At 50.6% G+C, this 14,080-nt stretch overlaps 1 protein-coding gene and 1 long non-coding RNA gene across 2 annotated transcripts; one reads left to right on the forward strand and one right to left on the reverse strand.

Moving 5' to 3' along the window:
- Positions 1 to 4,569: 4,569 nt before the first annotated feature.
- Positions 4,570 to 11,202, reverse strand: ZNF174 (zinc finger protein 174). The gene is made up of 4 exons (XM_080830093.1): positions 11,171 to 11,202; positions 10,088 to 10,713; positions 8,843 to 9,065; positions 4,570 to 5,608 (listed from the first exon to the last, which is right to left on the reverse strand). The coding sequence occupies exons 2-4, from the start codon at positions 10,493 to 10,495 to the stop codon at positions 5,007 to 5,009; spliced, it is 1,233 nt and encodes a 410-aa protein (XP_080686219.1). The 5' UTR covers positions 10,496 to 10,713; positions 11,171 to 11,202; the 3' UTR covers positions 4,570 to 5,006.
- A 246-nt stretch (positions 11,203 to 11,448) lies between these two features.
- LOC308359322 lies at positions 11,449 to 13,756 on the forward strand. Its single transcript, XR_013968422.1, has 2 exons — positions 11,449 to 11,519; positions 12,939 to 13,756. It is a non-coding gene; the product is annotated as an uncharacterized lncRNA (long non-coding RNA).
- The last annotated feature ends 324 nt before the right edge of the window (positions 13,757 to 14,080 follow it).

Here is a 14,080-nt window from a genome sequence, read left to right on the forward strand (position 1 = left end):
ACGCTCCGTACTACTTGGCACAGAATTCACCTTCCTTTCGTGCGATGCTGTCCAGGAGACAAGATACTTTCCCGTACACACATTCACTTCACCCATCGTGTGAGGGAAGCAGGCCAGGTCTTCTCATTTCCAGGGGAGGACACAGGCCTGGATGTTTTAAATGACGCATCCAGGAGACCGGGCTGAAGAATGACAGGGCTGGGCGCAAAGCCACGCCTCAGTCTTAGCCTGGCACGAAGTCCACTCCTTCCCCTTAACAAGCTGCCTGGGTGACTCAGTGGGTTAAGCCTCTGCCTTCGGCTCAGGCCATGATCCCAGAGTCCTGGGACCGAGCCCCACATCAGGCTCTCTGCTCTGCAGGGAGCCTGCTTCCTCCTCTCTCTCTCTCTGCCTGCTTCCTGCCTACTTGTGATCTCTGTCTATTAAATAAATAAAATCTTTAGAAAACAACAACAACAACAACAAAAAGCTGCCTCAGATCTGACTACGGCCAAGTGACCCCCAAGGCAAGGTAGGTTCTTGGGGTCTGTCTAGCTGGCTTTGCCCTTACCTGGTTCAATACAAGTTTCTAGAGCCATTCTAGAGAGTGACATTTGGGGAGGGTAGCCTCACACTTGTTTCACCGCCGATTCAGGGATTGTGACTGTACTGGTTACTTTTGTAGTCTGGCAGGTGACAGTTGCTTTAGAAGATGTACTGCAATCGCACAAAAGTGTATTACCAAAAAATGGGAGAAAATATTTGCAAGTCCTATATCTGATAAGGACTTGATTCCAGTATCTATAACGGACTCTTACAACAATGAAAAGACAACTGAATTTTAAAAGGGCAGAGGTCCTGAACAGCCATTTCTCCAAAGAAGATACGCAGATGACCAGTAAACATAGGAAAAGGTAACGCAAACCAAAACCACAGTGAGACACACGTCGTGCGGACTAGCGCGCTGCAATCAAACCGATGATACCACGTGCTGACGGCGATGTAGAGAAACTGAGACCCTCACACACTGCAGGTGGGGAACTGGGGTGCAGACCCGGTAGAAAACAGCCTGGCAGCTCCCCAGAAACGGCTACACATAATGTTACCACACGGCCTAGCCACTGCACTCCTAGTAGTTACCCAAGGGAAATGAAAGTGCGTGTTCACAGAAAAACTTTTTTTTTTTTAATTTTTAAAAAAATATTTATTTACTTGAGAGAGAGAGCAAGAGCAAGGAGAAACAGCAGATGAAGAGGGAGAGGCAGACTCCTCACTGAGCAGGGAGCCTACTGTGGGGCTCGATCCCAGGACCCTGGGATCATGACCTGAGCCGAAGGTGGACACTTAACCAACTGAGCCACCCAGGCGCCCGGTTCACAGAAAAGCTTGTACACATGTTCCAAGCAGCACTATTGACAAGAGCCCCGAAATGAAAACAACCAAATATCCGCTGGATGAATGGATAAGCCAAAGTGGTCCGTCCATGCAGCGGACTATTACTTGGTCACAGAAAGGATAGAGTTGACACCTGCTATGACACGAACGAACCCTGAAGATGTGCGAGTGCAGAGGGAGCTCAAGGGAGCACAGGGATGGGGAATGACTGCTAGTTAGGATGGGGTTTACTTCAGCTGTTGAAAATGTTCTCATATGAGTTGTGGTGATGGTTGCACAACTTGGTGAGTAACGTGTAATTATGGATTAACGTTCTGTGTGAAATAGATCTCAATAAAGCTATAAAAACAGCATTTTTTTCTCTGGAAACATTGGGTGAAATTTCAACACCGTGTATCGGATGGTATTCGGGAGTCATGAACTCTGTTGGGAGTGGTAATGGAATTATGAGAAGGGTTTTACAAGTCCTTATCTGCTGTAGATGGAAAATGCTTTTCAGGAACATCTGCGAGGCCCAGATTCCCCACTGTGCACCATGTTTCCCTCCCCCTGTCTCACCGGGGGCCACCAGGGAACCAAATAACTTGAGTGGGAGCCGTCCCCCTCCATGGCTAAATACAGGCCAAACCCAGACAAGATGGTAAACCTTACAGGTTGCTCATGGGTGAAGAGAGAGTATTTCTTAGATGGGGTAGCTCATTGCAAGGCTGCAAGTCAGTGGTCTGGGCGGGGGCCCTCTGGCGGAACCACACGTGGGCAAGGGGAACAGGGAGGATCCTACCTCTGAGGAGCTGCGTACACTGGCAAGTGCGGCCGGACCTGCTCCAACCCTCAGACTCTGCTCACCGCGAGTCGAGCCTCATCCGCAGAGAACTGGACTGGGAGAGGCAAGGTAGCATGACGGGCTCGAAAATGTTTTGGGAATGAGTGATATTCAGAAAGGTAATTTTGTCACATTTATTGAAGGACCACAGTTGAACAGACAGCCAAAGACTTTACGATTCAGCAGTTATTTTGTTCAGAAGAGAGAAAACACATACAGGTTCTTTGACACATACCAAACAAAGCTTTCATTTAAGGGAGAGTTCCTATGCCAACTCTTGTAAGTAAGAAGAGTGGAAATCTACGTTTGCTTGCTTTTAGGAGAAAGCTCTGACTAACCAAGTTGATTCAACAGACAGAACAGACAGTTGTGGTTGGCGGAGTCTGGCCTCCCAAATATGTTCACATCCTAATCCCGGGAAACCATGAATGTTACTGTCTATGGCAACAGGGATTGTGCAGATGTGATTGAGAATCTTGAGACAGGAGGATTCTCTTGGATTATCTGGGTGGGCCCAATAAAATCATGACGGCCCTTTATATTACACAGGGGGCCAGAGGGTAGGAGTCAGAGGACAAGGTGATGCGACAGAGGATGGAAGCACGTACTTTGAAGATGGAGGAAGCAGCCACTAGAAGCTGAGAAAGGCAACGAAACAGATTTCTCCCCTCGGAAACCTTAATTTTGGTTCTGTGGAATGGATTTTGGACTTCCGACCTTTGGAAATCTAATAAGAGATTAGGTTTGTGTTGTTTGAAGCCACTAAGTTTGTGATCACGTTAGAGAGCCAATGGGAAACTGACACAGACGTAGCCATGATTAGGAGGATCTTGTGACAGCAAAACTGTCCTGGAAGAAGATGGATGAGGTGGGAGCAAATAAGCAATCAGGAGGCTCTGACCGGTGAGAGGTGACAGACGGGGGCAAGGGAAGGTGCAGGCATAGTAATGCAGACAAGCTCCTCTAACACCTAACACGGTTGCTGGGAAGGGGACTGTGACATAATCTAAAAGGCCACAGAGCTTCCATTTAATCTCTCGCAGCCCAAAAGGTAAGAAGCTTTGTCAACTGCATTCAACACTGTCACCAGGATCTCCGGTTCAGGCAGGACCAAGCCCTGTCCAAATACCGATTTCCCTTGGCTTCCTTTAGGCTTCGTCTAAAAGCTAAGATGTTGGAAAGATACGGCTCTTGTCCTTGAAGAGCTTTTACCGTGTGCGGCATAGCTCCCCGACCTTGTCACCACTGATACTTTGGACCAGGCGACTCCATTGTGGGGCTGTCCTGTGCACGGTAGGACGTTTAGCTCCATCCCTGGTCTCTACCCACGAGCGGCCAGCAGCATTTGCAGACATGGCCGAATGTCCGCCCCCGGGGGAAGGGGGGCAAATCTGCTCCCAGGTTGAGCCCCACTGGTGTGCACAGTGGAGTAGGGAGGGACACGATGAAGTCGGCCTGGAACTGGTCAGAGAGGGTTTTGCTGAGTAGGATGCTCCTGTGGGATGGGACAGGGAGGAAGCAGAGGGGGTGGCAGGTCCTAAATTCAAAGGGAGCAGCATGTGCAGAACGGGGGGGGGTGAGGGTGCAGCACAAGACACAGCCCGGAGGCGACTGGCAGCAGCTGGAGGAGACCGCTGTTTCAGCAAGAATGCCACCTACCCGCGTCCTGCTGGAGGCGGCGCACCCATCCACCGGGGTCTTCTCTGAACTCAGAGGTCCGCTGGCTTGCTCTGGGTGACTGAGAACTATACTGACTGGGTTTGGATTCTTACTTTGAGAGAATGATGGGATGGAATTCGATCAACTCTCTGGCCTCATTCCAGAACTTTTATATTTTATACAAATATATTTTGTGTTTTTTAAGAAAATTCATTGAGATATAATCTATATATCATAAAATTAACCCATTTCAATGAGTTTTAGTAAATGTACTGAGATAATCCACTTTTCTAACGCTCCATCCCCCAATCATCTTGTTATTCTTAAGGCTGCCGGCCTGAGTGAGGAAGGAGGTTAGTGAGGGTCCCTTTGGCATGTCCTTAGCTGTCTCCACGCGCTACACGCTTCTTTCCCATTGCAGCTTTCCCCTGTTGCCTGGGCGGGGCTGTAGCAGCTGTGATTTCTTCCTAAATCAAAGGTGTTTTCATATAAATAATTCCCTCAACATGTGTGAACTGCATGTGTGTGTGATTTTGTGTGTGTGTGTGTGTGTGTGTGTGTGTGTGTGTGTGTGTATAAAAACACTATTTACTTGGAAATCCTCTCCTCATACAAACATGTTCAAACTCTCACTTCATGTGTCCTTTGTTATGACCAGCCAGGAACTAGAGTAAGAATATTAGGGGATTTATATCCCAATGACCTTCTGTCTTGAAATTCTAGTGGCTCACTGATCTTTATTAAAGAAGTGTGTGTACGATCAAGATTGTCTGGTATGACAGCAAGTACATTAAATATATATGTAATTTACCCTTGGACATGTTTAGAGGATAAATAAAGGGGCAGGAGACCCCGCAGGATCGGCCGGATTGTCTTGGCATCTTGGCAGTTACTCCCTGCTCTGCAGCAGAGACCCTGGTTCTCTCAGACTCAACACCCAGAGCCGCCATCTCTTCACTCGGTCACCGACAGGGTCACATCCCCCTTGGTGTCTTCTGGGACTCCTCAGCAGCCAAACGTGCACCGGCATTCCTCAGGGACTTCTCGCTTTCCTTGTAAGTCACACAGTCAGTCTGCGGTTTACATGCAAGTGAGGGGAAGGAGAAACACAGACGCCTTCCTTCTGAAGCGAGTGCACGAAGCCCCGACGTCAGTCCCCGTGGTGGAGTCTGTGGTGCTGGTGGAGGTTTGAGCTCTGGCGAAAGCTTTTCCCACACTGGCTGCACTGGTACGGCTTCTCCCCGGTATGGATCCTCTGGTGCAGTTTCAGGGTGGACTGGCGCCCAAAGCAGTTCCCACACTCTCCGCACGTGTAGGGCCTCTCCCCTGTGTGTACACGCTTGTGTCTTTTGAGCTCCGAATTCCACGTGAAGCTTTTCCCACAGTCATCACATTTGTAAGGCTTCTTTGCTGAGCGGGTCGGCTGGTGACCAAGACGTTGCAAACGACTGCTCAGGCTCCTTTTGCTTCCCTTGCTTTTCTTCAGCTCTCGCAGTGGGTGGCTTTTCAGGGGGCTGCTGATGTATTCCAGTTCCCTGCAATGTCTCTGATAGTGAGTGAACGGCTTCTGAGCATTTGGGGGGCTGACCTGCCTCCGGGACAACCGGGGTTCACTCATACTCGCCCCTCTCGGCTCAGGACTCTGCAGACCATTCCCTTTGGATCTGCCAGGGGAAACTGCACATGGCTTTCCTCCTTTAGCCCCCTCGGGCTGTGGATTTTCCTTGTTGTCACTTTTCATTCTGGGGGCCTCTATAATTAGAAAGAATATGTTTCATTTCCTGGGCTTTGAAGAAAGAAGCTCAGTCAATGAGCTAAGAAATATTCTCAAAGCACGGTCCTCCACTGGCAACTGGCATTCGATTCATCTGGGGCACCTGTCACACAAGCAGGCTGTCCCTGTGTCCCCAGGGCTGCTGAGTCAGAATCTCTGGGGGGGGAGGGGAGCTGGAAATCTACACGGCTAACAGGCTCCTGGGAGGACTGTAATTTATATTCATGTTAGGAACCAAGTTCTCCAATCCCATCTCTCCTTCCTACCTTTAAGGAAAGGTTAGGGAAGGAAGAAACACGGAAAAGCAAACCCATCAGACCTGAGTGGCAATAAACAAATGAAAAGGAGAGAGTTGGGGGACCTGGGTGGCTCAGTGGATTAAAGCCTCTGCCTGTAGCTCCGGTCATGATCCCAGGGTCCTGGGATCGAGCCCCAAATCAGGCTGTCTGCTCAGCAGGGAGCCTGCTTTCCCCCTCTCTCTGCCTGATTCTCTGCCTACTTGTGATCTCTGTTTGTCAAATAAATAAATAAAATCTTTAAAAAAAAAAGAAAAGGAGAGAGTTGAACTTTCAACACTGCCAATCTACTCACTCACATGGACACGGAATGATCACAACTGTCACTTCAAATAATGGGAAATTCAGCAAATGTGGTGTGTTCTTTCATTGTAAACATGACGGCATTAGGGTTACAAACTACAAAATGGGCTAGACATGTATCCTAACGTCAGAAGCTCTGCAACTTCTGACCATGAGGTCTGAGGATCAGGACGGAACCACGCTGGAATGTCTGTGGGCAAGCCGGAGGCTCTAGAGCTGTGTTATCCCACAGGATCGCTGCCAGGTGAGAAGTGTGTGTGTACATGAGCGTGTGCACATACTATTCAATATGGCAGCCACCAGCCACATGGGGTTACTGAGCCCTTGAAATGTGGCTACCATGATAGAGAAAACAGAATTTTAAATTTTATCTAATTTCAGTTAATTTTAATTCAAATTATATATATATATATACCATTATGGTCAACTGCTTTTCAACAAGGTTGTCAAGGCAATTCAATGGAGAGACTAGGCTTTTCAATAAACGGTGCTGGGACAACTGGATTTCCACATGCAAAAGAGTAAGGGTGGAGCCTTGCCTCACAACAGGTACACAAAGTAACTCAAAATGGATCAAAGACATAAACAGAAGGGCTAAAGTAATGTCTCTATGAACAAAACATAGGTATAAATCTTTGTGATTTCCGATTAGGCAAAAGTATTTTACATATGTCACCAAAACACAAGCCAAATGGAGAAAATAGATAAATTGCACTTGATCAAAATTAGAAACATTTGTGCTTCAAAGGACACTATCAAGGAAGTGAAAATACAACCCACAGTGGGAGAAAATTCTTGCAAATTATATACAGGGGCCGAGTATCCAGCACATAAAAAGAACTCTTACAACAAAAGACCAACCCATATTAGAGATAGGCAAAGGATCTGACCAGATACTTCTCCAAAGAAGATGTACAACTGACCAATAAGCACACAAAGAGATGCTCAACATTATTCACCATCAGGGAAATAAAACCTCCGTTAGATACCACTTCACACGTAATGCGACTGTTGTTACCAAAACACCAACAAGTGCTGACAAGGACGTGGAGACATTAGAATCCTCATGGGAACTGCCGGTGGAAATGTAAAATGGCAGAGCCGCTCTGGAAAACAGTCGGTGTTTCCTCAAAAGGTTGAACAAAGAGCCACCGTCTGACGCAGCAATTCCACTCCTAGGTATGCGGCCAAGAGAAATGAAAACATATGTCCACACAAAAACTTGCACACAAATGTTCACAGAAGCACTATTCCTAACAGCCAAAAAGTGGAAACACTCCAAATGACCACCTGATGAATACACAAAACGTTCACGTGATGGAGCATCAGCCGTAAAAAGGAACAAAGGAGTGACACGTGATAACATGGGTGAAGCCAAAAACCTTCTCAGTGAAAGAAGCCAGTCACAAAAGAGCACAACATATGTGATTCTGAAATATTCACAATAGGCAAATCCGGAGACAAAGCAGATGGTTGCTGCCAGGGGCCGGAGAGGAGGGCACTGGAGAGTGACTGCCAGGGGGTCTGGGTTTCTTTCTGAGGTCATGAATATTTTCAAGAATTAGACAAATACGGATGGTCACACAAGCGTGTGAAGTACTAAACACCACTGAAATGTACACTTCATAAGGTGATTCTTACAGTACGTGAAATATATCTCCATAAATAAAATGTAAATAGCCATGTGTAGACAGTGGCAACTTACTGGGCAGTGCAGGCCTGAAGGAAGGCATTACTGGATCTTATGGGTGAGGAACATGAGACTCTACCTTTGGGGATCAAATAAACGATGGGGCCTGTGTGCACACTGAGCTGCCTAGGATGAGGCAGGAGAAGGGAGTGTGCGTGCTCAGGACCACGAAGCCCAGAGGTTATGGGACACGACCTAAGCCAGGGTCACAGTGCTTTTCTGCTGGATGCCCCATGTCTTCTCCACTCCTAAGTTCCGAGAATAACCAAACCTAAGTGTTTCACTGAATGTAGGAAATCTTAAGGAAATCAAGGCGCTCCAGCCTTCTGGTAATGTTCTCTAACCTGCTGACCATCCCCTCTACTCACATCACTAAGACTGGCCAGAGTGTCTCTGTTACTTAGTCTTAGAGATCACAGGACTGAGTACAGCAGGGCCACCAATGACTGGCACTGTGTCCCAGACGGATAGGGCAACGGACACACGGTGTGAAGCGCAGACACTGTCACAGGAGAAGGAACAGGCAGAAAATAATACGGAGTGGGACTTTTCTTCTAACGTATAGCATTCTTTAGGTCCCTCCTCAACATGGGACAATTTTAAGCAATGAAACTCAGCCACAGTTTGGAGGGAAGTTCATCAGTGGTCATATGTGGATCTGTCACTACAAAAAGCTCCGAGGGGGCCGGAGTAGATAATCCCATTACACACTGTCAATGAGTCATCAACAGAAAATGATAAAACCGTACTTCTTACACACCTATCACTGCCATGCTAGTCAATGCGATCTGTTAGAGAATAAAGATCTAGTGTTACATAAAACATTATAAAACCCGACATGCAGTCTACGGTGTCTCAAAACCACAGGATGTTCTGAAAGTGGTAAAGATGAGAGAGGGAGAGAAGAGGCACGGAGTGTTTACCTGGGCCGGCCAATTTGGGGCTTGGTTCCTGGAGGAGCGGGGATTTGTCCCAATGATGAGAGCTCAGCTGGTCTTGAGATTCCGCCTGGGAAGGCTCCTCCAAAGAGCTCTCCCTGGGACAGCTCCTAGGAGTTTGCAGTTGAAAGTCTGGGAGTTCCTGTTCTCCAAGCTGAGATCCAGTCTTCTCCAAGAGCACCTTCTGCCCCTGCATACAAACGGCCACCTAGGAACAAGCCCCATGCATCAGAGTGCAGCTCGAGGACTGGGGGCAGCCTGACCTCTTCCTGCTCTGCAAGGATCCCTTCTTCTACCCTGGGGTATACCGACAGCAGTCCGGAGGCCAACTGTGAGAGACTATGAAAACTCTCAAAGGTAGCAAAAGGAAGGACATGCAGAATGATGAGTGAGATTAATCCTAATCCATGGAGGCTGCTTCAAATCATCCAAGACTTCCTAAGTGGGTGACCCTAAACAGGGTCTTTCGCAGGGCCTCAAGCTCATCAGAGAGAAGGCACAGATAACAGGATCAGTCATGACACTGGCCCAGGGGAGTCTCACCCTTTGTCCACCCCGGCATCCTGTGTCTCACCGTATGTCACCCATCCAGCATATTCTCTCAGAAAAAGGCCCCACTGGATTGGGAAGCATTTGATGAGACCATTAAAAATAAAACCCATACCTAATAAACTGTTCTGCCCAAGGCTTCCCTGAGAAGGAGATGCCAGTAGTAGAAGACTGCCCGCCATGTTTCCTGACAGCCTCCATTCCTCAAAGCATATGGTTGTTTGCTTCCTGCCTAAGCCCTGAATGGGGTCTAAATTGAGGGGCTGATAAAAAATTACTGGCCAAATGAGCTGCAACTTCCTGATCTGCAGGGAAGACACATCGCCAAAGCCAGGTCCACCATGAAGTTCCCCCCAATCAAATTCCTACCCAACAAGATAACCCTGCCTGCTAAGAATCCTGATAGTAGGAAAACTTCAGGAGGAATGGGTGTGGGGTGGTGTGTGGGCAAAAATGCAAGGAACTTACTTGATCCTCTACTTTCTTACTGGAGTACTAGTGCCTGGATTTTCTAAAAACCTATTACATCCCCCAAGGGGGATCCCAAACAGAGGCCAGAAGCAACATTTGAAGTCATCGGGTCCATTTCTGGACTCTGACTAAATAGGGAGGAATGCAGAGACCAGATACTATCCAGATGAGAAAGAAATCCTGGCGACCACGAGAGAGGGCCCTCCTTACCCACTGCTTTGGTCTCTTGGCAGCTCTTTGAAAATCTTCCACCAGGGTCACAATCTCCTTGCTGCTCACTGGACATCGATGCCTGACCCGGGCCTGGATCTCCGGAGGCAGGATGTTCAGGAACTGCTCCAGCACGAGCAGCTCCAAAATCTGTTCCTTGGTGTGCAGCTCGGGCTGCAGCCACTGACGGCAGAGCTGCTGGAGGCGGGAAAGGGCCTCTTGGGGTCCAGACACCTCTTGATAACAAAACCGTCGAAAGCTCTGGCGGGAGAGCTCAGGATCGGGGCGGTCTTTTTGCAGAGTGGGTCCCCGTTTGTCTTCCAGTTTTGTTATTATGTGTCTCTCCGGCTTGGAGGAAGCCTGAATGTGGGACTGCGAGCTCAAAGTTATCTCCATCTTAGCCGCCATCTTGGGGCTCAGGAGACTGGCTCTCTCCTCCCAAGCAGCTCAAGCCTTCGGGCTCATGGCTCTGCACAAGTCTCTCTCAACGTCAGCAAGATGCTGGGGAGGGCGGGGCACACAGAGGCCCCAAGCTCCCGAGGACGGCACAGGGACTGACGGTGGGGAGAGTCTGACCCGCTGGCAGTTTCCTCAACTGGCTCGAAATGGAGGAAACTCATAACGTCCTGAAAGGAACGGGGGGAAAACCCTGCTTTTATTTCACCGATAAACGTACAAGGTCTCAGAGGAACTGCGCAGCGTGACCCAACTGGCGGTCGGGGAACCCCAGGAAAAGTTCGAGTTGTCACACAGGTGGCCTGCGCCACCTCCCCGGCACCCTGGCGGCGCTGACCTCCAGCATCTCGCCGGGAGCTGCGGGACAGGCGGCACCGCACGGAGGGCGCGGAAGCCCCCCGCTCGCAGCAGGGCAGGCGGAGCGCGGCGGCCGCTAGCTCGCGACGCCCGGCAGGCCCGCCGGCTCCGGCCTCCGAGGGCGCCCCGGCGGCCCCCCAGCGGGACGAAGCTGCGGCTCTCGGGCGCGCGGGTCAACTTCGCGGCTGTGTGAAAGCCCGGCAGGGTGGCGCCTGAGGCGGCAGCGTCGCCGGCGACCTTGCACCCCGCACCCACCTGCCGCGGACTCACCTCTCTGGGGACCTGGGACCCGGAAACCAGGAGCCAGGGCTGGGGGCGGAGCCGAGGCCGCTCGTGGCGGACACTCCCACTGGCTGAGGGAAGAATGACGCAAGGAAATACGGCACTGGAGGGTCCGCCCCCTCTCCCGGGGGATTGGCTCCCAGAGGGCAGTCTCTCGCGTCTATTTGCTGCTGAATTTGTCGATGCTGGCGAGGGACGGCGACCGGCCTTTCGCAGTGCACGCTGGGAGCTGTAGTCCAATGGCGCCCCTCGCGAGCATGCGCAGTGGGTGGGTTAGCGCCAGGAGTCGGGGAGTTGTCCAGGCGCTGACTTCCGGACCGGCCGCCGAGCGAGTCCGGTAAGTACTCCGCTTCCTCGCGGCTGCGGGCTCGAAGCTGGGTCGGACGCCATCGCTTCAGGACGGTGGGCACAGGCGCGGACGCCCCCGCGCACCCCCCCGCCCCGAGCCGGCCACCCCGGACTCCCGGCGGGCCGTGACCCTGCGGGTGCTCCCTCCCGCCTGCCCAGCTCCTGACCCTCGCGCCGGACAACCTGGCAAGACTCAGCGCATCTCCACCGAGCGAGACGTGAACCAGCCCGGCTCCTGCCCTTGTCCTGCTTTCCGCCGAGCGCCTGGGTCTTCGCCAGAGTAAAACACGGGAGCAGCATTCTCAAACGAACTATGGACGGGATGTTAGGGGTCAAAGAGGAGCACGAGCTCCGTCCGTCATCCGCCTCAAACTAGGGTAGCATTTACTAAAGTATTCTCCATCCGGACAAGGTGCAGGATATGGAAAATCTGCAGCGTGGCATACATCTTCGAGGCCGGGGCCTTGCGTGCTGTGACGCTCCTGTTTTGTTATAAAGGACTGCTACCAGTAATGCCTTCCATTTGCCTGTCAGTGTCTCTTGGGCTGCATTGTATGTGAAGAGATTGTAAGTGAAGGCAGTTCAAGTTCTTTGGAAAAAGAGCAACCTGAATCCAGTTTTTTAAGGTTTTTGTTGTTGTTTTTAACTCCCGTGAGCAGGCTCACCCCTTTGGTGCAGGAGTGATTATACTGAGAGACACAATCACAGATCGCTCCAGTCTTACATCCTCCCAATCCAGTAATTCCTAGGAAATTTGGAACTTCTCCCACCCCACCTTAGATAAAACCTCAGAGGCTTTCGACAGGCTCAGTTTATGTCAGATGCCTGACGTAAACTCCTGGGGTGCGAGGGAAGGGTACTGTAAGGAACAGCCCCGTGACACCCGCGGGAGTTTAGAAGGACTCAGTTACAAAAGAAGAAGATGCATTCTGAAGGAGGAAGGAGGACTGGAAAATGAAAACCTACCGCAAGCCAGTCGTGTCTCATCCACCCTGCGTGTGTGGCTGTGATGGTAGTAGAGACGAGCGTGTGAACGATGAAGAGGTTAATCCAGAGGCACCTTATGAGAAGGCCTCCTGGGGGGATGGAGGACAGGGACCAAGACCCAGGCATACGGGGGACACAAGAAAGAACAGCTGGGCTACACGGGAAAGTAGCTTGGGGAATTCATGAGCAAACACCACTGGCCTGTGGAGAAAACTGTTTTGATAGTTCTAGTGCTTCAGATTCTCAGTTTGGAGAGGGAGCAAAGGAAAAGGGCAGAAAGTACATCACGGGAAGCCGAGTGAAGGACTATGAGATCACTTTATGCTTTTTCCATTTCCTGCAACTTCCCTTCCAAGTCGCTGAGTCGTTTTCAGCTGTGATTCTGGACCACTAAGATATTCTCATATTTCTCTGATTCCAGGAAGACTTTCACCAGTGTCCAGGAGAATGGTTTTCCAGTGATATGAGAAGAAATGGAATCTGATCTCCAGGGTACAAATGGCTGCCAGTCAGTCAGGCTGGTGACAGAAATCATGGCTGCAACGAGGAGTCCCCAGGCATACCCATCCCAAGCAAGGACTGCTACCAGGGACAGAAATCGGGCCTTCCCAGCCCCAGCCCTGACTCGGAAGCCTCCCGCCAATGCTTCAGGCAGTTCTGCGGCCAAGCGGTAGCCAGCCCCCACGAAGCCTTGAGCAAGCTCTGGGAACTCTGTTGTCAGTGGCTAAGGCCTGAGACACATTCAAAAGAGCAGATGCTGGAGCTCTTGGATTTGGAGCAGTTTCCGACCATCTTGCCAGAGGAGATCCAGACCTGGGTGAGGGAGCAACATCCAGAAAATGGCGGGGAAGCTGTGGCTCTGGTTGAGGATGTACAGAGCGCATCTGGCCAGCAGGCGAGGACAGGCATTCAGAACCGCCCAAGTTTCGTCATGAAGAACTGAGCAAGAAGCGCGGGAATCGGCTTAGTGGAGAGGAGCCGAGCTGAGAAATGCACAGTAGCCTCTGTCCCCCACCAGAAACCTCGAGCTGGCTCGGGGTGGTCCCTGCCCTTCGTCTGTCGGGAGGATTTCTTGTTTGCTGCAATAACGCAGACACAGATATGTTCAGTTTATGTTTAAGGTCCCTAATACAAACCCCCACAGAGTTGGTGAGTTAAGATCCAGTGTCTCTTGCCGAAAGGCTCCTTGAGGGCAGATGCCGTGTGTTATTCACTAAATAAAAGTTGCATTAGAGCTGCTCCTGCTGCCAGGATTAAGGGGTCGGTATGGGATAGTGACGACGTTCACAAAGTATGCACTTGTCCACTTAGGGACTAGGTCGGACATGTGGTCAGTGTAACGATCTTGTATACATTTTGGGAGACGGGAGCTGTGAGAGGCACAGGAGAAGAAAAGGAACTTGGCGTTGGTTGTAGGGGTTTGTGGGAAGAAGGCAACTGAGATCCCAATCCCAAGTCCGGGAGAGGCACAGAGTAGAGGAGTGTGGGCCAGAGGGACGCGGTAGGCGGAGCCCCTCTGCAGTCAACAGGAAGCAGCTCGCTGGGTGCAGAGACCACGTGCCT

The sequence above is a fragment of the Martes martes genome (assembly GCF_963455335.1).
Source record: "Martes martes genome assembly, chromosome: 18".
Taxonomy (NCBI): domain Eukaryota; kingdom Metazoa; phylum Chordata; class Mammalia; order Carnivora; family Mustelidae; genus Martes; species Martes martes.

Coding starts and splice junctions, on each gene's coding strand:
- ZNF174 (XM_080830093.1), bottom strand. CDS start 10,495: ATGGCGGCTAAGATGGAGATAACTTTGAGCTCGCAGTCCCACATTCAG. Junction 9,066..10,087: donor CCAAGAGACCAAAGCAGTGG/GTAAGGAGGGCC, acceptor GCTTGTTCCTAG/GTGGCCGTTTGTATGCAGGG. Junction 5,609..8,842: donor CCCCAAATTGGCCGGCCCAG/GTAAACACTCCG, acceptor TTCTAATTATAG/AGGCCCCCAGAATGAAAAGT.